We start from the raw sequence: 22951 nt of genomic DNA on the forward strand, positions 1-22951 counted from the left end.
TCCGTTTTTCAGAAAGCAGAATTGCGTGAGCTTCCAAAAAGGAGTCACAAATCGAGATTATTCCATACTTTACGAATTCTGTGGCCGCTCTATGGTTCCGAGCAAAAATTGACAGAGCTTCTAAAATTTCATCGGACCGATATCCATCAAATGTCAAAGTGTTAGATGAACTTAAAATGTTTTGAAGGACTTGTTTGAACAGGTAATCTATGTTTTGTTTTTGGAGTTCCATTAAATGGTGGTCTGCTTCTGAACTCACGTCCACTGCATAGGCCAGGCACAAAAGAGCAGTTATCTTTGTCCTATTGTTTTGGGTGTTCATCAGATCTCTTAGGGCATGATTGAGACTGTTTCGACGAAGGTCATTTCGCAGTTCAGGACAATTGTAAAGAGTTTTGCCTAGAATGATACAAAAACTCTGCACGTAATCGTTCGTTGTTTGCTGATCTGAATCGGCGGCCAGGGTTTCGGCTTGAAAGGCCAGATTACTCTCGAGGTTTGAAGCAAGTAAATCAAAGATTTTGTTGTCGACAACACTTTTGCAGTAATCTTTACTTTGGTCCGTGAAACTGACATTCAAACTCAACACTATCTTTTTAATAGCTTCAGATCGACTTCTGCATAATAAGTCTCTAGAAAGGTCAACAAATCCCCAGTTAACCATCTCCATACAAAACTCATCTTGATTCAATTTGCTTCCCGTTTCGCATACTGTGTCAAATGTTTCTCTTATTCGCATCAACCCCGAAACTGTAGTCATCTGGTCCTCGTGATCATCCAAGACTACAAGAGCATCCCTGGCCGCGAATAGCCAGTCTTCACAATGAGTCATTTGTAACACACCCACAATGAAAATGAAAACCAGATTAGAACCAATGTAATGTTGTAGATTTTCAAACAGTTGTTTTAGCAGTAAAGAAAACAGAATCTTTCATAATGCTCGTGTCAAAGCTTTGGCTACGCGTTCAATCATGTTGTTATACCCTCAGCCGTTAGGTGAGGTATAAACTGTATAATTTCGATGTTCAAAGTCTATGCTTAATCGCTAACTAAGAATTGGAATATGAAGAGATAGAGAGAGCAACTTAAATTCAGTTTGGAACGTTAAGTCTGGTCGACGCTGACCTCGAAGCATTTGAGATACGGCGTTTCATAATAACTAATACATATGTTGTTAGGTATAGATAGATACTTATTTAATACGCAGACTTCTATATGTATTATGTAATCAGTTAGGTTTATAATATGTAAACATTACCAACTGGTAGTTTTAGCACCTAATTGTACATTGTTTATAAAGGGATGTTTTACTACAATATCCGTATGGATAACATTTCCCTCCTTGCGAGAAATTGAGTTTTCAATTTAAGGATTTTCAAGATCCTCCGCCTGGCTTGTGGACTTTTGTGTATCTCCTTCTTTTTCCCTCTGAAAGGTCATGGAATTTCCTCTGATCGGGCTGATCGATTGCAGGAAATTCATAGCGTCCTCAAAGTCTTTACTGAAGGAGTCCTCTGTGATCTTTTGTTTGTCTAGTATGTAACGTGAGCTTGTGGTTCTTGGTGGTGTAGCGGTTGTGGTTGTTTCGCGGGCGTTTTCAGGCGTATCGTTACTCATAAGAACTTCTGTACACACTATTTCCTCTGACGTTGTCACTGATGGCGATAGGCATACTGTGGTCTCTTTGTCTCTCGTGGTTTGTGCGTCGCCTATGTCGATGGTATTGGAGGTGTTAGGTTCCTTTGATGTAATGTCCTCCGTATTTGCATGTTCGATGGTTGCTACCATGCCTGACATATCTGTATTGGTAGATATGTTACCAATTGGAATTGCGTTGCCGAATTTTCCGGCTAACGTGCTTGTTCGTGCTCGCGTCGATCTTCGAATTTCCGGCGAGTTTGTTTCCGGTGTGGATTTTCGATCAATTCGTTTGGCTGCGGGTTGTTTACTTGGAGATGGGGTTTTATGGTCGAGCTCTATATCCGATGAAAGTGAAATCGAGGTGTCACAGTCGAATTCGATCGTTGCGGGGTCGGCTTTAGCTTTTTTCGATTTTGCCGGGAGGCGTTGCGTTGCTGGTTTGCTGCTGTTGCTGGCATTCTTCTGATTTCTTGATGTAAATGTTGATAATAACTTTTGTGGGCCGAGAGCTCGTCTGTTGAGTGTTTGTTGTAGGACTTCCTGAGTGGATTTTGGAGGTGGTTTTCGGGGACTTGTCGATGATTTGTCTTCTGGTTTCTTTTGTGCCCCCATGCTAGGTGACTTTGGTCCTAAAATACGCGGTTTAGCTCTTGGTAGGTGTTTATAAGCGACAAAGTCCTTTAGTGCCGCTGGTCTACATTTACCATAGACTCTTGGATCCGGTATGAATGCAAGACCGTCGTGTCTAATTAACCTAGGTTGCTTCCCGTCTTCCCTTATCCACGCAGTATGTGGGGAGTAATTCAATATTGCGCCATTTTCAATAATTTTGAATTGTGCCCCGAATGTTCCCGCATTTTTAGTTTTTCTCGCTATTGTTCCCGTTTTCCTAGCGACCTGTTCTAGACGTAGTCCTGTTTTAGGATCTATGGTATGTGCTGGACTTTTAAAACGGTCCTTCAGGAATACTAACGGAGCTCTGCGTAGATTTTCCTTTTCTTGTTTTGTTAGGAGTCTTATGGGGTTACGTGTTCTTAAGTTTTCCAAGTTATTAGATTTTTCTTTTAGGAAAGCTTCCTGGAGTGATCTGGCTTCATAAGGTTTGTTTGATAAAGGTAGATGCGCACCTATTGGGAATTTCTGGAGTAGCCTCCGGTCGAATTCCTCATCACTACTGTCGAGTGTTACTGCATCCTTGTGTGTGCGTACATCCGGTTGGTGGTGTGCGCGTCGTTTTCCAGATGTTGTGGCTGTGTCCTGATGAGCCTTGGTTGTGCTTTGTTCCGCGTTGTTTTTTTCTGGTGAAGCCGGGTTGAACGTCGGTTCTGGCACATATTGGTAATCGGATGTGGGCTTCTGCTTGTATTTGAGATCCAACTCGTCCTCGCTGTTGACTTCTCTGTTCCACATTGTTTCCGCCGACAACGCTGGTTTCGTTAGTACTTTTTCGTCTAAACATGACAGTTTCGTATTTTCCCACGAAAGGTTTGACAATTTTGACGATGTGCTAAGATTACTTAGGGGTGTATTAGCTTTTCTACCATAGTGAGATTCAAATGGTGTAACTTTTGTAGAAGTGTTAGGTGTAATACGGAGTGTTTTTATTAATTCAGCCACGTCTGATGCTAATTTATACGGACGATTTGATTTATCTATCTTCATAATTGCTAATCGCGATTTTAATGTCCGTATGAGCCTTTCGACCATACCTATAGCTCGATGGTCGTCCACCGGTGCGAAAATCAGTTTTATGTTATGCGCTTTACAATAAATGAGGAACTTTTTGGCCCTGAAACCTTGTGCTTGGTCGCGTCTGATCGCACGGGGTACGCCCTGGTTGACTATGTGGTTTTGCATAAAGTGGATGATTGTATCCGCTTTGTTATTGGTAACAACTTTTGCGTACGGAAAACGTGAGAAGCGATCGACACCCACCAATATGTAAACTTCCTTATCGTTTTCATCCGGTAAGGGTCCTGCAAAATCCAATTGGATTTCTTCATTCGGTTCTACCACCGCGTCCAATGTTGTGTAGTGTTGTTTACCCGAGATAACTTTAAAGTTCTTACCCTTTTCCCGGCAGTTTTTGCAGTTTTGAGCAGTTGCCACAATGTCTCGGTGGAGGTACGGATACCACACATGTCTTCCAGCCTCTAGCATTCCACCTTGTCCTGGATGTGTGAGGTGTAATGCATCCATTAGTGTGGGTCTGAGCTGTTTCGGTATGACGACGCGGTCGTCGTAGAGCAAGATATTTTCTCTGACTGATAGCCGATGTCTCACATTATAAAAGTAAGGACCGTAGCAGCTTTTGATCGAATCCCATTTCTCCTGTTTAACCATGGTTAAAAGCGGTGATAGATTTCTATCTCGTTTGGTAGCGGCTGCTAGGAAGTTGACGTCCATTACTTTCCGTAAGTTCTTCCGGAACATTGGGGTGTCTTCTTCTTCGATAGTGGCGATTGTTTGACTTTCTGTGTCTTGTTGTGTAGATTGACTGTTTCCGGCTTGGCATTCTGTGTCCTGTGATTGTTTGACATCATCCAGTGTCTGGCAAATTGCATCAGTCTTTTCATTCTCAATTCTGTTGAATGTGAGGCTTTCTTTTGAGGGTATGACCTGATGTGATACGTCACTGAATGTTAGTTCTGGCGGTGGTGGTTTAGATAGGAGGGCGTTAAAAGATGCGTAATTGATGGGCGAAAACGTTAGTTGAGTTTGAGCGGAATTATGAGATTTTCTTGTTATGCGACGAAAAGGAGGTAATGACATGCCTTGTTGCAGTTGTCGATTCATTTCTTTTTGTTCGTTGAAATTATGAGTGGAGTTAAATTGAGAGCGACTTGTTTTTGGCAATTGACTACGAAGAGTGAACGCAGTTTGTGTTTGAACCGAAATTGAACGTGCGAAGTTTTCGTTCCGGTCGAGCTTTTTGGTGCCTAGATAATTACTTGTTTTGACATTATTCCAAACGGAGTTTATACTACTGCTATCTTGGAATTCTACGCATTTCACCAAATCATCTATAAGTGCGACTACGAAGTTTTCGTCCCAGTACGCCGGGGGTTGCGGTTTTCCGACCGGGTGTCGCGAGATGTAGTCAATAAGACCCATTTTACTACCGGCTAGGTGGTGTATATCGAAATCGAATGGAATGAGACGATCAATCCATCTAGTTAACCTACTCTGATAGGTTTTATTGCCCCTATTACTCTGTAAGGCACTAACTAGTGCTTGATGGTCTGTTATTAAGGTAAAACGTCTACCGTAAAGATAGTACTTGAAGTGTTCAATAGCCCATACTGCGGCCAAAAGTTCGAGTTCATTTACCGAGTATTTCTGTTCGCATGAATTGAGAAACCGTGATGAATACGCTATGGTGGCCCAACCATCTGGTGTGTTTTGTTCAAGTGCCGCGCCTATTCCTTCACGGCTGGCGTCACAAACAATACGAGTGTCCCGATCACTTACAAAGTGTCTGTTTTCCGTAATATTCTTTACGGCATTTAAGATATTTTTGAACGCTTTTCCATTTTCTTCATTCCAATGGAAATTAAATTTGTTGGCTGTAGACAATAGTGGTCTTAGCGGGTTGCATAGTTGAGCAAAATTTGAAATGAACTTGTTTAGGTGATGAACCGAGCCCATGAAACTTTTCAATTGCTTGAATGTTTTTGGGTAAGGTAGATTTATTATCGCATCCGTCTTCTTATGCATAGGTGTGGTGCCGTGTTCATTTATGATAAATCCCAACCATTCTACTTCTCTACAACCGAATTTACACTTGTCGATTGAAATAGCCATGTTTTCCGTATTTAATTTGTTCAAAACATTGGTCAATTTTTCAATATGTTGCTCCTTTGTGCCATGTGATATTATTAAAATATCATCTAGAAATGCGAAAGTGTCTTTCTCATTGTTGAGGGTTAGATCGATGGCTTTCTGAAATGCTGCGGGCATATCTGTTAGCCCGTAAAAGCCAGTTTGGAACTGATATGTTCCCGTGGCCTTTCCCCCAATTATGCTGAAGTTACACTGCGTACGCGTTGTTTCATCCAATGGCAGTTGACTGTACGCATAGCGTAGATCTATTTTCGAGAAATACGTCGTACCTGGTATATTTGTACCTTCTTGTGCCGATTGTGCGATATTATCTAACAGAATGTCAATATTTGGCATCTGATACTTATTTTTATGTATCGATTTATTAATTTGTTTAGAGTCCATGGCTAATTTTATGGATCCATCTTTTTTAACAGTGATCACAATAGGGCTTATGAATTGATTGTCATTGCATTTTTCAAGTCGAGTGATGTGGCCTTGGTCAATTAATGCTCTAATTTCGTGTTCCACCTTTTCTTGTATGTGAATGGGTATTCGGCGCCCCCGTTGTTGTAAGGCTTTGAATTCAGATAAAAATTGCGTATGAACCATATGGTTTCTTGAACGTCCGATTCGTGTACACAGTCCCGGGTACGTGGTTCGGACCCACGTTGCAATTTGTGTGTCTGAGTTTTCGACACTGTTAACTTGTAGTACCGACTTACCAGCTGGGTTTTGTTCTTGATGTAGCTGGATGCCAATCAGCGGGAGAAGGTTGCGCCCCAAGATGTTCGCGCGTCTGTCGTCCACCACAATAAAAGACGCTGTTTGGATAGTCCAACCTCACGATTCAATTGGGGCAGTCAGCCTTCCAAGGGATGGGATTTTGTAGCCATTGTAGCATACCATTTTGTTAGCTTCATCGTCATCCCTCATTGTTGTTCTTACTGCTGACGTGATTGTCGTAGCCAGTAGGTTGGCTGTTTTCTCGTTTACGAACGATGTTGGTGATACTGTGTCGGCGATAAAAACGATGTTGTTTTTCCCCGAGCGCACCCGTATAAGGTGTCCTTTAAGATCTGTGTCAAGTAATTGTTCTGCCCGTCTTGGTTCAAAATTTATCCAGTTTGTGGATGTATCGTCCGGATGGATTAGTTCCCACCCCGGGATAACGTCACCCGCTTGTAGATAATTGACGTAGGCTGTCATATCGGTGCTTTGATGGTCTTGTTGTTGTTGATTCTCCTCTTGAATTGCGTTTACCTCGCTAGATTTACACAGTCTTGGGAAATGGCCCCTCTTGGTGCACTTGTTGCAAATTTTGTCACGCGCCGGACATTGGGCTACATGAGTTGCTGAAAATGCATTTCCGCATTTGAAACAATCTTTCCTCTGTCCGGCCTTTTCCGAATAGTTCCTTGGCGTTTGTCCTCCTCTGCCGCGTCCCCCTCGCTGTTGAGATTTATATCCACCCCGCTTTTGGACGAAGTTTACTGGTTCGGATTTTATATTCGGGAGTCCGGTATGACTATTTGAAGTTCCTTGTTTTCTTATGTAAACTTGGTTCTCGAGACCTTTTTCACGTTTTATTGCGTAGTCCAATGCTTGTGCGGGTGTTTTTGTTTCGGCGAGAAGGTCTTTTTGAACTTCGTCGTTTGACATGTTTGCCGTAAATAGATCTCTGACTATTTCGGACTCCAGACCTACATCGTTGCATGCCGTGCATTTGAAGTTTCCTTTTACCACAAGTTCCGTGAGTCCGCAGTGGAATTCTTCCAGGGATTCCGTTTTCCCCTGTTTGCGTGTAAACGCTTCGTACCGATCGAATGTTACGTTGCGTTCTTTAACAAACAGTCGTGTTAGGAGTGTCCAAAATTCTTTGGTGGAGGTATCTTGAATTTTAAGATTTGGGTAATATTGTGTGAGTCGTCTTTGGCCCTCCGTCCCCAAACACAAATAAATGTAACTTCGGCATTTGATATCGGCTTCCTCCCATGGTATGCCGTCGACGGTGGGACCGAGGTTATCCAAATGTTGACATTGATTCTCCCATGCTACACGTTTTTCTTGGTTACGTAGGTTTCGATCGCGTATTTGTTTGTCTGTTTCCCCATCTATATTCAGTTCATAGCCTGGTTCTTGGGGTTTCCGAACAGCTGGAGGGTTGCGTAGGAGTTTGTTCAAATTCATCCCATCTTTGGCGATGATGCCAAGAAACAGCTGCTGGTTCCATTTGTCCCACTCTACTGGTGGTTCCGCGGACGCTTTCTGCCAAAACGGCGTAATCCCCAATGGGTTCTTGGTGAGTGCTGGCTGCGCCATGTTATACCCTCAGCCGTTAGGTGAGGTATAAACTGTATAATTTCGATGTTCAAAGTCTATGCTTAATCGCTAACTAAGAATTGGAATATGAAGAGATAGAGAGAGCAACTTAAATTCAGTTTGGAACGTTAAGTCTGGTCGACGCTGACCTCGAAGCATTTGAGATACGGCGTTTCATAATAACTAATACATATGTTGTTAGGTATAGATAGATACTTATTTAATACGCAGACTTCTATATGTATTATGTAATCAGTTAGGTTTATAATATGTAAACATTACCAACTGGTAGTTTTAGCACCTCATTGTACATTGTTTATAAAGGGATGTTTTACTACAATATCCGTATGGATAACACATGTGATAGACTCGTAATTAAGTACCTCAGAAACCGTTTTGTGAACATTGCAGTTTAAAAAAGCGTTGAATGTAGATTGCAGCAACGATTTTATACTCAACGTAGTGATTTTTCTATTAGGCTAGCAACAGCTAAAATTGGACTTAGAATTTTCGATTTGAAATTATGCTTTCTTCTTTTTTGGATTCTGAAAATTATCTATAATAACTTCCACTTTTTGTTCGGTCTTGTGCAAGCGATATTTTCGCTCATATTTTAAACAACTGTTTTTTAAAGGGTTACTGAATATTTTTTTGGTAGCAAGGAGTTACTTGGTAATAAGGAGTTACTTGGTGTATCAAAATGGTGCATACAGCTGAAATGTAGTATATAAATGAGGCATTTATATCGGTTAGAAAACTATGTAGAAAGAGAGCTTTAGTTGCAGGATAGATTTTAATTGGATCTTATTTCTGATTAAAAATTAAAGAACCCGACATCATCAGAACAAACAGTTTAACATTGTGGTCGAGGCAAAGTTGTGCTGTGACATGACGAGACAGTTGTACCGCTTTCTTTCTTTCGTACCCAGTAAATTTTCTAAAACAGATCTGAAATAGTCTTTTTCAGATCTAAATTTTAGATCTGAAATAGTTTGTGAAATTTTTAAATAACGCTTGGATAATTTAAGGATTGGTTATTTCAGATCTAACTTCAGGTCTGAAATTTTTTTTCTTGGTTATTTCAGATTTGAAAAAATCTATTTCTGATCTAATTTCAGATCTGAAATTTAGTTTTCCTTGGTTATTTCAGATCTGAAAAATCAATGATTTGGACACAATTTTTGCTGCTTTTGATTTTTTTATATCTTCTGCTAGCTACTAGCAGGTACTCTTCTGCTAGCTACCTGCTAGCTACTAGCAGGTACTAGCAGGTACTATTTCAGATCTGTTTTAGAAAATTTACTGGGTTTTAGATTTCCTTATAAGCGTAGAAAAAATTATTCAGTAACCCTTTAAAAAACAGTTGTTTAAAATATTTCGGACTTGAAAAAATCTATTTCAGATCTAATTTCAGATCTGAAATTTAGTTTTCCTTGGTAATTTCAGATCTGAAAAATCAATGATTTGGACACAATTTTTGGTGCTTTTGATTTTTTTAATCTTCTACTAGCTACTAGCAGGTACTCAGCAAAGTCTCAAGTTCGAGACTGCAAAGTATGTTTCCCCAGTCATGCTATAAATACTCTAAACACGTAAGTAGAGCATGAAAATCAAATATGTTAAAAGTCTTTTAAACTTTTTATCACAGTTGAACAAGAAATTTAGTTCGAAAAAAACTGTTTGTGAAAATATTCTGAAGTTTTTCTGACCGCTAGGTAATCTAAAAATAATTGTGTATTGCAGAAACATCAAAAAATAAAAGCTCCATTTCTGCCTGAAATGCATAAATTATAATTCAACAAAGGATTTCTCAGATCTGATTTCAGGTCTAAAATTTTGTTTTTCAAGGTTACTTCAGATCTGAAATTTTCCACTTCAGATCCAAATTTCAGATCTGAAATTTTTAAATTCTTATCAAGGTCTGAAAAAAAGAATTTCAGATCTGAGAATCAACTTATGTAAGAAATAAATAATTTCAGATCTTGCACAGAAAATCCCCTGGGTAGGGTTTCATTTGTAATTACGAGACCAAATTGTGTTTTTTTGTGAAATGTTAGCGGAATCTGCAACAAACTGAAAACAGATTTTTCGCGGAACCCGAAACATTGCTTTTTTCTTTGTTCCTCTCTGCTATTTTGGATTCTATGAACGAATAGCTCAAAAACAGTTTTGCTCAAAATGCTCTAAAATCAGGCAATTTTTTGAAATCGGCATTAAAATTTGCGGAATCTGCAATAACAATTGCCAAATTGGGAACAGTTCAAGGAATCCTTAATCAAATAATAATGTATAGGTGTAGTAAAATTACGCTGTCGTGGAATCCGCAACTTTTAAAGACATCTGCAGATTGCAAGAAGAATCCTCAAATTTTAGGTGGAATCCGCATAAATTTGAGGAACCCAGTTACATTTAGAAATCTGCTTACATTTGCAGAATCCGGAACAACTAGCAGTATTCGCTCGTTGCCGAACCTGCGAAAAAACTAATGCGCTGAGAAAATTTACGTCCACGTATTTTTGTGCGGAATCCGCAGAACCTTACTAAGTGGAATCTATGTACATTGTGAAACATGATTGAATACTTGTCTCGCGATTCCAGTGATCTACAGACACCAATTTGTGCGCCTATCCAGTGCACAGTTGGCCTCGTTATGTTATCTTAATGAAAGCGCAATCAGCGCACGAGCGGAATAAGTTCGGTTTGGAGCTACAGTGGTTTGCGACTTCTTTATAACTATAAATGGCTATCAAATTATCAAGCGTTGAGGTATATTACAAAGTTTTATTCAAATAGAAAAAGTCTGGACCACTGATTTCCCCATGACTTTTTTTCTCGGAATATAGCAAGGAAGCTTTATTATGATTTTCGACAAAATTGTTTGTACTCTTTGGAGTTTCATGAGAAACATTCGATTAGTTTAGATTTCATGTTTCCCTTAAAAAGGTTTACAAATAAAAATTTAGAAATTGAAATGTGTTTTAAATCCAATGTGGTCAAGAATTTTCAAACTTTAATAGTTTCATAATCCATTGAAAATCAAGTGAAACGGATTATCATTTATTATTTTATGTATGAGTTTTAGCAAGTTATTTACAAATTGCAGATTTTTTTTACGTTTCTCAGGGCCTATTTGTTTTCTGAACCTACTAAATTTTTATTTGAAAAAAAAACATAACACTATCCGATTTTACTCACAATTTCCACATCTTCTCGCTTTAAGTGACATAGATTAACTCATTGTGAAAAAATTGGCTGTGACCAAATCTAGACATTTGACGGTCTTCACGGTCAGTTGTAGCGTATGCCATCTGAAAGAACTAAGCATTCTCTATGAGAATGAACATATTACACAAGTATCAAACAAGCGAAGTTTCAACATGGTATCAGGACGTTGATCTTTGTTTACAATTTGCTTAGATTGGATCGGGAAGTTAAAACAAAGAAAATTTAAGTTGATGTCGAGCAGAATATCAGGAAGAAGTATTGCAATAGGAATGACCACATGAAACAGGAAGGAACAGACTGAGGGAGAGGATTGAGAGACACATAAGGGAGACAGCAGTTAATTTGTACGGAAACAGAGAACGGTAACAAATCGATCGTCTGTAACAACGGAAGAATCAGAAAACCAACAGTTGGCGGTAACGAAGCAGCAAAACAGGAGATAAAGAAGTTGAAACAAAGACTAGATGAAACTGAATGTGAATTGAAAAAGAACCGGGATCCTAGAAGACAAAATCAAAAACAGATTAAGGAAGTGAATATGCCCGTGTTGAAAGTAACAATGTTGAATAATATCATTGGTGGAAGGAGACCTGTTATGGTGGCGTGGATGCACACAAACTCCCGCAAACTTGCAAGCTCCACACGAGATCATGAACAGCATAACGAATCCAGAAATTGAAGAGATTATCAAGAACATGGACAGGGATGCACATTCTGCGGAAAGGATCCGACGCTTAATAGCAGTGTTGGAGGAGTATTTACGCCGATTCCATATCTGAAACTTTCAGAGACATATATGCATTGATCACGGTGGTAAAAACTTACAAAAGAAATTACCGAAATTAATGAATCTGACATGTTAGTAAGTGATAAAATTTAATGCTCAGCACTGATGGTAGGATCAAATTTGGATGAGGCAACGAAAATAAAAAATCGACAAATTGCAAGGAGAATTTACGGAGAGAATTGCATGAAACCGAGGGTTACTCAAACTGATACTGAGTTATTTTACAATGTCTGAGAATACCACACCCAATATCCTATTCGCAGGAAAAAAAACAAAAGATGGTCATAAAAGAAAAGAAATGCAAACGTGAGAAGAAGTGGAAATCATTATGCAAATGTAGGAGCACTGTCGAAAAGAGGAAGAAATTAAAGTTCGGGGCAACGAGGTTGCTTTAGGTTGGGATCAAAGTACGATTGGATGCGAGATTGTTAATAACAGTATGGTACAAGCGGAAATCAAAAAGGGTACACGACAAAAGTGAGAAACTACAGTATTGAAGGAATTTTCGTCAAGCGACGTAATCAAAACTTCCAGACTTGACAAAACGAGGAAAGAGGAACATAGGAAGAAGTACACCAAGAAAACTATAAAAACTTGGACAAAAAAGTGGAAACATCGCTGGGGACCGAGATTGAGAAAGAGAAGAAAGTAGAGAGATTGGATTTCAAGAGCAAAATGATGAAGTAGAAGTGTATATGATAGTTGATTCTGGAGCAGCAATGTCAACTATGTCATTAGAACAATGGTTGAAGATCGAAAGATGCTTAAAACCTGAGGGTTGGAACCAATTTAAAACCAGGAAAATCAAGACAAAGGGAACATCGAAACGAAGGGAACATTTAAATGTTGTGCATCGAGGAAAATGATAAGATGAATGTTTAACTAGACTTTTTCCCAACGATTTGATGATAACGCCCGAAGAGACGCTGAAACTGAGAAAGGGAACAGGCAGACATAAAATATGAAAAGTTATTGTAGATAGACAAAAATTGAGAATAAAAGGGAGAAAGCAAGGGTTGGAAAAACGAACATTTTCGAGGAAACGAGTCAGTCATGCGAACCATAATGAAAAAGTGTCAAACATTGGCATCTAAATTTTGGCCATAGAAGCAATAAATTATTATTAAGAATGATTGAAAAGTTAGATCTGAAAGAAAACATGACGGTAAAGAAGAAAAAATGTTGAAGTGATTGACCATTTAATGGAAAATTGTAAAGCATACAATGATACAGGAAGAGTTGGGAAAATTAGGAGTCTTTCGACACACAGAAGCATAGATTTCATTGACTCCGCGGCCATTGATCTAGCTGAATGGATAGACACTAAAACGAACAGAAAACACATGCTCATGATTGATGCGGTTTCGAGATTTTTGTTTAAATCAATCGTACATTTAAAGAAACCAGTAGAAATAAAAGAAGGAATATTTAAATACTGAAATAAAGGAAAGAATCTGAACATTTTTTAAACATCGACCAATTGGCTAAATTAAACATCGACCAATTGTGTAGGATGAAAGTTGACTGCTCAGACAAAAAAAAATTTTATGTCGTTCAAATGGAAAAGAATGTTCTAAGGTTCTTGGGTCAAAATCATAAGCTAAATTTAGTATGACGCATGCAATTCGATTAGTCACAGGATATGAGCAAATGAGAAAAAAACGATATCATTCAAATTCAAATTAGGTCCGTGTGGTACGACTTGATCGGAGAGAAAATTGATTCGCGAGCTGCTTTTATTAATTTTACCATCAATGGATCGAAAACTGATAAAACAAAATATTTAGAAAACAAAATCGATAGAATCCGTTTTAATCCCCCTGAAATCAAAAATTCAGAAATCATGACTAGAAAACTTGGATTTTAGTCAATTTAAATCAATTTTTTCTCGACCGTTTTTGCTGGGATCTAAGATAATTTGAAATCAGTCTTAAATTGATTCAAATCAACCTATAGTATCTGAGTTTAATATAAAAATTTTTTTTTTCATGCTAAAATTGATCTTAATATAATTTTTCAGTGCCCGTCACTGAAGTCTTTACAGAAATCAACAGTCGATCAAAAATGTATGTCGTAAAAAAGTGCCAAAGGTGGACACTAAGGGTGGTCAGTAGGTCGAATCTTTGAAGGACTCCATCCAACCATACCTACCCCCACTTAAATCCGGGAATCTGCTACTGCTGACAAGTATATTGATTTGACAAGTTTAAAATAGCTGTTTTAATCTGCCGTTTCAACCTGATTTTGTTGTCCGTTACTTCTTGTTATCATACCAAAGTTAATTTTCGGGAGTGTATTGGCCAGCAAGTGGTTCAATTAGCATGCTCTATCTGAGGTGACGTGTCAATCGAGACATCATAAGAGCAAGGGTTTGTTTTTTTTTTTTCTCAAAACCAACACTGACGCGGCTTTGAAGTTATTATTAGGCTGAACACTTTTCAATTCAGGTCACATAAACATGCAATGAGGTGAGACTCTGCTATATGATGCGGTAGCTTTCAATAATTATTACTCTACCTCATTTGAAATTGGGTTAACGGGTTTGTTTATTCATCGAAAAAGGGCGAAGTAATGATTTTTTGAAAGGCATTCATTCGACGAATATCTTTTCAACTGGTTTATAAAATTTTGAGAGATTTAAAAGGCCCAATCGCAATAATGTCTGAGATTACAAAAGACGAATTCAAAGAACACTTTGAATCGGTAAGTTGATCCGCATCAATTCTTCTGCTCTCGGAAATTATGCTCATATTTACATAATATCGCAATATTCGAAAATGCTCAAATTTCTTTGAACCGAAATGTTTTGAATAGCTTAAAGTTTTTTTTCGAGCAAAAAAACCAAAAAACAAAACGCTTTCCAGGAAACATATATAGAAGAGATATGGCCCCGCAAACCGTCCCTTCTCAGTTTTTTGCACCCCGCAACTATACACATCCCCGCCCATCCTCTTTGTAGTCAGTAACTCAGAGATGATCTCAAAGTATAGCGAGCAAGCGAAGATATTATCTTAACTTAACAAATTACTTCATCAACATCTTTCTAGGTGCTGAATGCGATTCTAAGTTCCGATGTGCTGTCTACTGACAACAAACTGGCGGATATCTTGGGAAGAGCGAGGCATCTTCTAAACTACACAGTTTCAGACGGCAAACTGAATAGAGGTTTATTAAGATAATGTTTCATGGAATTTAAAATACTCTGTTTCAAATTGCTTTTAAGATTTATGAAAATTTTTGTATGGTTTATATGGGATTTGAATTGAGACTAGTAGCTGATTTAGCAGGCGAAGTGGGGGGGGGGGGGGGGGTGGGGGGTGGTAAACGGTTTCCTTTTTCAGAGATTCGAGTGGGAGCCCGCTCCGAAAAACGCAATATTTCGGTCAAAACCTTCCAAATTAGTGACAAAATAGGGTTTTCGTTTTATATTGATTTGTAGAGCTCGGAAAACGAGTTTGGTTGTCCTAAAGAAAAGGTTGATAAAACTTTTGTTGGAAAAGTTGTTAAAAATCAAACACCCCCCCCCCCCCCCCCCCGAGAAAATCTTAGATCCGCCCTTGACTGAGTCGATTATCTTTCTTTTTCTGCTATTTTGACTAGTTTGAAAATAAAAACTATTATTTTTGAGTTTTAAAATTCTGTTTTTAACATTATTTTAAAAAGTTGTTTCTGATATAAAAAGAGTTAATTTTGATCTTTTTAGGTCTGGCACTGGTCCAAACATACCAGGGATCTTTTTAACTATTTCCTCACCTGCCCATCATATGGTACCCGGTAAGGAATTTCCACCCATCTAAAGAACTAAATGAACAGTTAAGGACATCTAAGTTTTCTACTTTGTAGCAAATTTTAAACCTTTAGCAATAAATTTTAAAAGATAGTTTTCTAAAAGGCAGCAGACTTGAATTTTTTTTACACCACTCCTAATGAAAAATTCTCATCATGGAAGAACACTAAAAAGCAATTTAGCTACCTATCGATTGGCATCTTCGTCAGGGGTAATAGAGGGAGAGGAAAAAGTTAACAAAGATCCATACCAGCTAATCGAGAATTCGAGAAGAAATACTTCCGATGATGTTGATGCGAGACACTTATTAACAGAACAGGCTATATATCTAGGATGGGCAGTTGAAATATTGCAGGTAAAGAATAGCCGCTTTAAACTGAACACATTTTATTTGGCTGAAAAATTAGATTTTTTGATGGTTGGTAAATAAGAAACAATCTTTCAAAAACACTTGAAGAAATTGTTCAGTACGCGATTAAGTATTTAAAGCGTAAAAGTTTTGCAAAAAAACAAACAATTGCAGACAACATTTACAAATTAATAAGTCCGGCTCTTCTTTTAGCGAAGAACCGTTGCCAACCACGTTTTTATTACTACATTTACTTCATCAAGTTTAAAACTGAAAAAATGATCATAATAATCATAATAATAACGATGATGATGATGCTGATCATAATTTTAATCATAATAATCATAATAATAATCACAATATTAATCATAAAAATCATCATAAAAATTGTAATCATAATCATAATAATCTTGATAAAAATCGTATTAAAAATAACCTTAATAATCATAATAATCATAATAATTATAATCATAATAAGAATCATAATAATTACTATAATCATAATATTAATTATAATATTAAACATAATAACAACCATAATAATAATCATGGTAATAATCATAACAAAAGTAACATTAATAATCTTAATAATAATCATAATCTTAATCATAATAATCATTAAGAAAATAACAAAAATAATCATATTAATCATAATAATAAGCATAATAGTCATAATCATAATCAGAATCATAATAATAAACATAATAACAATCATAATAATAATCATAATCATAATAATAATCATACTAATATTCATAATAACAAGAATCATAATCATGATCGTAATAATCATAATAACAGTAATAATCCTAATAATCATAATCATAATAATCATCGTAACCATAATAAAAATAATCATAATAATAATCAAAAAAGTAATAATCAGAAAAGTAATAATAAACATAAGAATCATAATCGTATTAATCATAACAATAATAATCATAAAAATAATCAGAATAATCCTTATAATCATAACAACTATAAAATTTTTCATAACAATCATAATAATCATAATAATAATCATAATAATCATAATAATAGTCATAACAATCATAATAATAAAAATCATAATCATGATAATAAGAATAATAATCAGAATCATCATCATAATAATCACAATAATCATTGTAATCATAATAATCATATTACCCGCACTGAAGTTTCATGGATAATAATCGGTTATATTGGATTTTCATTGCCAGTCTTTATAAAATAACAAAAATAATCGGTTATAATCGATTGAAAATGGATTATAATGATAATATTTTTTAGGCAATAAAATCCCAGTATAATGGATTATAATCAATTTTGATCAATGTTTTTTCAAAAAATTTTATCAAAAGAAAAATAATCCATTTTAATTGATTATAATGGATTATAATCTATTTATTCAAATTTTTTTGTGTGTTCTTTTCATTTTTTCATAATTTTGTTAAACTTAAGTTAGTTATTTTGTTCTCTCGCCTAATTTCTCTTTTTCCTATTTTCAATCGTGTTCATTTTCATGGATTTTATGGATTAAAAAATAATCAAATAATAATATTGAAAACAAAAATTGATTGTAATCGATTATAATGGATTATAATGGATTTAAATTTTTCCAAAATAGTCGATTATAATCGATTAAAAATCGATTACGCGGTCTAATTTTGCCATGATAATCGATTAAATAGACAACATTTTAGTCAATGAAAATCCATTATAATCGATTATTACCCATGAAACTTCGGTGCGGATAATAATTATCATAATAATAATAATAATAATAATCATAATCATTAATATTAATAATAATAATAATAATCATAATCATAATAGTAAGCATTTTATAAAAATATTAATAACCATATTAATCTTAATAATAACAATTTTAATGAGGATAATTAGTTCGCTTTACTAATAGTATATTGGAAATACGATCAAGTAACGTCCTCTACTCTCCTACTAACAGATCGCAGCTTCAAATCATCCATCAAACAAAACTTTTTTCACCAAGGATGCACTACTAAAGCATACTTGATTCTGATGCGAGAAATAATCCATCTTCCCCTTTACTAAGTTGATTTTTTCTGAGTGGTCACTTTTTTCACACAGGCGTTCTTTCTGGTTGCGGATGACATCATGGATCACTCTGAGCTGAGGAGAGGCAAGCCCTGTTGGTACAAAGTGGAATCTGTTGGACTTGATGCTATAAATGACACTCTCTTCTTAGAGCAGATTGTCTACAAGCTGATCAAAGGGCTCTTTTCTCAGTTTTAATTCTTTATTTCGTCGCAATGAACTTAAAAATTTTTTCAGAGCCGAGAAGAACCCGTCTGATTAAAAAAAAACGATTCAGTTTCAATTCGGTGCTAAGTAAAAACTCAAATCAGCTTCTCTCCCCCCGCCTTTGTGAACAATCTAAACACCCCCCTTCCACTAAGTAGACCAAGTGAACAATCTCCCTCCTAAAATTAAATGACAATTCCAAGCAGTATAACCTGAAAAATAATTATTTCAAGCAAATAGACACCCCCCCCCCCCCTAATTTGATTAAGGGTGGAGATTGTTCACTTGGTCCCTGAAAAGTTACAAAAGGTTCAATTTTGGGAGAAATTTGAAATAAGAAAAGAGTCGATAACAGCAAAGTGCCACCAACTACCTTGCTACTTGAAGCTCATCGAAGTATTTCAGGAAATAGTCTACAGAACGACAATAGGCCAAACAATGGATTTGGTGACAGCGCCAGTCGGAAAACCGAATCTGGATAACTTTTCGGAGGAGCGTTATATCAGTATAGCGACTTACAAAACGGCATTTTATTCAATTTATCTCCCAATTGTATGTGCAGTTTTGCTGAGCGGTCTTGACTCCGAAAAGATGCTCAAGGATATTGAAGATGTATCAATAGATATAGGTTTGAATCATGCATTCATTTTAATAGTTACCCCATTTTTTAAAAGTCAGATTCCTTAAAATTCAGTTCAAGATCCAAAAAAAAAATGCGCAGCAAGCAAATTTTCAAATTTTTAGGGGTATCTTTGGGTCGGCAGTTGGTCGAATCCCTGAGAAAGAAGAGGTGTCCGCCTTTTCCCTCCCTAAACCTTCCTCTGAATATTAGTGAGAAGCTGAGAAGCTTCAAAGAAAAACTCTTTTCATAACCATATTTTTGATTTTATGAATCATATACAAAAAATGAAATGGTACGCACAAGACAGCTTTGTTTTTTTTTGGACAATCAAACCAACCAAGTTCAAGTTACAATTTTTCTTAACACAGAAATTAAAGCAACTGTTTTAACTGTCATTTTTGGACGCAAAAAATGGTGTTGGAAAAAAACGTCTGTTAATGTAAGCAAAAAATCGCCTGACTTTAAAAACAGACTAGTTTTTTTCTAGAAAAAAAAACAGCTCATCTTCAAAAACTTTCTTGCGAACAACTTTGAATAGTTTTTGTTGAGCAACGTGAGCATTGCTTGTAAAGCAAGAATAACTTGTAAGCAAAAATAACTTGTAAGCAATTCAGGGTATGCTAAAAGGTGGTCGTGAGTTGAAACTGGCGCGGGTCGGACAAAAAATAGAGTAGAAAAACTATTGTAATTAATCATTCGAATGTTCAGGCGTGTATTTCCAAATACAAGATGACTTTCTTGACTTATATGGAGATCCAGCAGTAACTGGAAAGATCGGCACTGATATCCAAGATAACAAATGTTCTTGGCTAGTTGTACAAGCTCTGAAGCATTGCAATGATGAACAAAAACAACTGCTTGCAGAAAACTATGGCTATTTCGACGAATCAAAAATCGCAAAAGTGAAGAATGTTTTCGACCAGCTCGATTTGATGTCAAAATTCTACCATTACGAAGCAACGAGCTATGAGAAAATAATGCTCAAAATTTCAAAATTTGATCACAAAGGGGTTCAAAAAGCATTTGAAACCCTAATAGCCAAGCTCTATAAACGTTGCAAGTAAATTATGACGGAACGTACAAAATTATTGATATAATATCTGCCCAAATCTATGATTTAAAACAAATTAAATCAAAACAATTGTTTCCATGGTACTTTTTTCCAACTCAGATCTGGAGAAAGAAAATTTAATCTAGTCAAAACCCAAAATTTTTTATGTGGAATGAGAAAAGTTGACCGCATCTATGATTAAATAGGAAAACGAAATAATTGAGAAACAAAACTGGAATAGTTGGTTACTGTCCACTGCCCAAGTAGCTCAGAAGGCTCCGACCACTTTCAAATTAGCCGAAAAAAACTCAAAGAAAATAGTTTGCTTTAGATAAATCATAAAAAAATCAACACCATAAAAACCACTCTTTGCCATTGGGAAAGTTTTAAAAATCAATTCGAAATATGATACATTATTTGGCCCAGTCTTGCATTCAGAAGTACATCAATTTGACTAGCTAAAAATTTGAAGTTTGCATCTCATGAAGTTAATAAGCGCTGGTCTGGTTGATGATTTTTCGTAAGCGATATCATTTAAATAAGTCTTGTTAACCCCCCCCCCCCCCCACCCACTTTTTTCCATAAGGGGATTCGATACAAGATTCAAAATTTGTCTATGCTTAACCATTGGTTCCATTGTGAGAGAGGTAGTGTTAATTGTTAACAAGGTCAAATTTAAGCACCAGAGAAGAGATTGTTCAAAGTTATTCTTCCCATTTGTTTATATATCATCAAACATTTGAATAAATAAACTGCTTGTTTCTTCTTTTTTTCTAAATACTCGGATCATTCATTATTCCCTGAAACAACACAATTCCACTTTTCGGTTGATATACGAAGTACACGAATGGCGAATTTACGTGGAACCTCTCGATGAGTTGCATCGTAGCCGGCGATCGAGTTGAAATCGTAAGTGAGGTTGCAGCTGCGGCCTCCGTTCCTTCTTCGTCAATTTGGATGAAGCATTTCTGAGTAGCTTTGCTAAGATGTAGTTTAGAAGTGAAGGCACTGAAAAAATCAATTGAAAATACATCATGTTTCAGATTTCTACAATAATTAGAAGTGCATATAAATTTCAAAATACTTTTTCTTAATTGAAAGTTTCAAACACGACTTCACCACTTTTATTTGATTTATTCAGGAGCTTGAAGAGATTTGAAACCTTCTTAAGGTTCCCTAAAATTAAGGAGTTTGCGATTCTTTTTGGTTTTCTTTCAATTACCAGATGAATTCTTAAAAATGAGCTGGGTTAAAAAAAAAGAGAATAATACCTCATTCCTGAGAAGTCTGCTTGATCTGGATCGAACACCTCTCGTATCCCAAATACATCTTTCAGGACTGCCCCCAAATCAACTGAAGTCTCGATTTTACACTTGGGCAATTTCACGTCCAAGTTTCTCATTTCACATCTTGATCTCAGTTTTTCCAGCGCGTCTGCTCTCAAATATCCCAACATAGTCGTGGGATTCACGCTAGGATCTGTTTTAACTACTCCCAATTCCCAGGAGTTTTCTAGATTTAAATTCTGATACGGAAAGAATGCCAAAGCGCATTTGTTTCCCTCTAAGTACAGAAACTTTCCGGTTTGGCGCATCATTGGAATCTTGACATAACGACTTGGAGTTACAAACGCGCCTATGGTTGTCAACTCTTTATCAAAAGGCTGAACCCATTTAGCTTTCATGTAAATTGCGTTTACGAGTGCGACTTTGTCGTCAATGGACTTTCTTTCTAGAATATTCTGAATCGCCCCATTGGTTTTTTCTGCGACCCAATCATTGACTATTTTTTCACCATCCTTTGAACCGAATTGCACCGATTTTACGCTCGCACCGAAATTGTTCAACAAATGTAGAACAAAGTTTGGAAAAAGTCTAAAATTTTCATGAACAAATAGGCCGTTTGCTGTTTTCAAGGTAAATTCAGTGCCAGAAGATTCATTTAAAGCATTGATAATCTGCTTAGCAACGTTTTTGGTCACTGGATTTTTAATTCCCAACGCGGACTCAATTTCTTTTTTAGTTGAACCTCCTAGACCCCGTTTCAGCATCCACAGACAGATATATACACCAATTGGAACAATTACTGGATTTTCATCTCTGGATTTACAAAGATAGCCAGTTGCTAGTTCGTGGCAAAATGTTTCAGCTGCATTGAATGAAGAATCTGTGTCTGACATTTTGTTTGAAAGTTGCTGCTTAGGATTTGTGTTAGAGATGAAATAAATATTTGATGATTTGCCCGTTAAGTTTTGTTATATAAGGATTTTCTAAAGTCTCAGGCGATTAACTCAAAACAATGAACAACAAGAACGGGAGGGTCAACTTTGAGCCTATTCATTCATCTTTTGTCCCAAGGCTGTCAAAACACTGACTCATGATATCGTGAATTCAATTGAAACTTGGGATCAATTGTTCAGATGCGCAAGTCTTAGGGGGAAGAGCAGATGATGGAAGAACTCTCCCTAAAAGGTTCGACCCCTCACAACTCAAAGGGTTGCTCCCCTATTTGCTACCGTTCTACGACAACCCATTATCAAATAAACCCAAAATTTGTTTGAGGGCGAATTTAGTTATCACGTGCTACAATGTTTTGGGAAAGACCTCGGAAAATGATATTGAGCAAACTGAAACAGAAAAGTTGAGAAAAATTTCGAATAACGTCCCTCGGTAAAATCACAGATCCATTGGCGGTAGAGGGGATGGTCCAATTAACTCGAAATGACAAAAAAAAGACTGCAGTCAATTACCGTTCTCATGGTTTGTTATTCGATTATACATTTTCTTTAAAATTATGTGCAAAATCAATGTTTTCGTTTTGTTCTGTATCAAATATGAGACAAATCAGTTTTTTTGTGAAAAAATAAAACACGTAGAAATTATAAACACAACGCATTTGTTGGTGTTTACTGGATTTTCATCTCTGGATTTACATCAAGAAGCTTGGAAGGTTCAATCAAAGATAAATTCATTTTCGTGCGGGTTTGGAAGAGAAAAAAAAGTTGTTGACGGGAAAAATTGTTGACTCGCTAGTGTCTTAGAATCCAGAACAAAAATTTTTCCCGTCAACAACTTTTT

General features: G+C 36.5%; 2 protein-coding genes across 2 annotated transcripts; one reads left to right on the forward strand and one right to left on the reverse strand.

Annotated features, from left to right (window-relative positions):
* Window positions 1-14455: 14455 nt before the first annotated feature.
* Window positions 14456-19887, forward strand: LOC134853513 (farnesyl pyrophosphate synthase-like). The gene is made up of 6 exons (XM_063869512.1): window positions 14456-14500; window positions 14845-14962; window positions 15794-15939; window positions 18028-18182; window positions 18567-18829; window positions 19532-19887. Exons 1-6 carry the CDS (start codon window positions 14456-14458, stop codon window positions 19885-19887), a joined length of 1083 nt encoding a protein of 360 aa, XP_063725582.1.
* A 760-nt stretch (window positions 19888-20647) lies between these two features.
* On the reverse strand, window positions 20648-21924 carry LOC134853515 (leukocyte elastase inhibitor-like). Its single transcript, XM_063869513.1, has 2 exons — window positions 21146-21924; window positions 20648-20882 (listed from the first exon to the last, which is right to left on the reverse strand). The coding sequence occupies exons 1-2, from the start codon at window positions 21922-21924 to the stop codon at window positions 20648-20650; spliced, it is 1014 nt and encodes a 337-aa protein (XP_063725583.1).
* Window positions 21925-22951: the final 1027 nt, after the last annotated feature.

The sequence above is a fragment of the Symsagittifera roscoffensis genome, chromosome 8 (assembly GCF_963678635.1).
Source record: "Symsagittifera roscoffensis chromosome 8, txSymRosc1.1, whole genome shotgun sequence".
Classification (NCBI taxonomy): Eukaryota; Metazoa; Xenacoelomorpha; order Acoela; family Convolutidae; genus Symsagittifera; species Symsagittifera roscoffensis.

Excerpts from the sequence above, each read along its gene's own strand:
- LOC134853515 (XM_063869513.1), bottom strand. The coding sequence starts at position 21,924 with ATGCTGAAACGGGGTCTAGGAGGTTCAACTAAAAAAGAAATTGAGTCC. Across the intron at positions 20,883-21,145 it reads GCAGACTTCTCAGGAATGAG|TGCCTTCACTTCTAAACTAC; the intron begins GTATTATTCTCT and ends TGATTTTTTCAG.
- LOC134853513 (XM_063869512.1), top strand. The coding sequence starts at position 14,456 with ATGTCTGAGATTACAAAAGACGAATTCAAAGAACACTTTGAATCG. Across the intron at positions 14,963-15,793 it reads AGACGGCAAACTGAATAGAG|GGGTAATAGAGGGAGAGGAA; the intron begins GTTTATTAAGAT and ends CATCTTCGTCAG. Across the intron at positions 15,940-18,027 it reads GGGCAGTTGAAATATTGCAG|GCGTTCTTTCTGGTTGCGGA; the intron begins GTAAAGAATAGC and ends TTTTTCACACAG.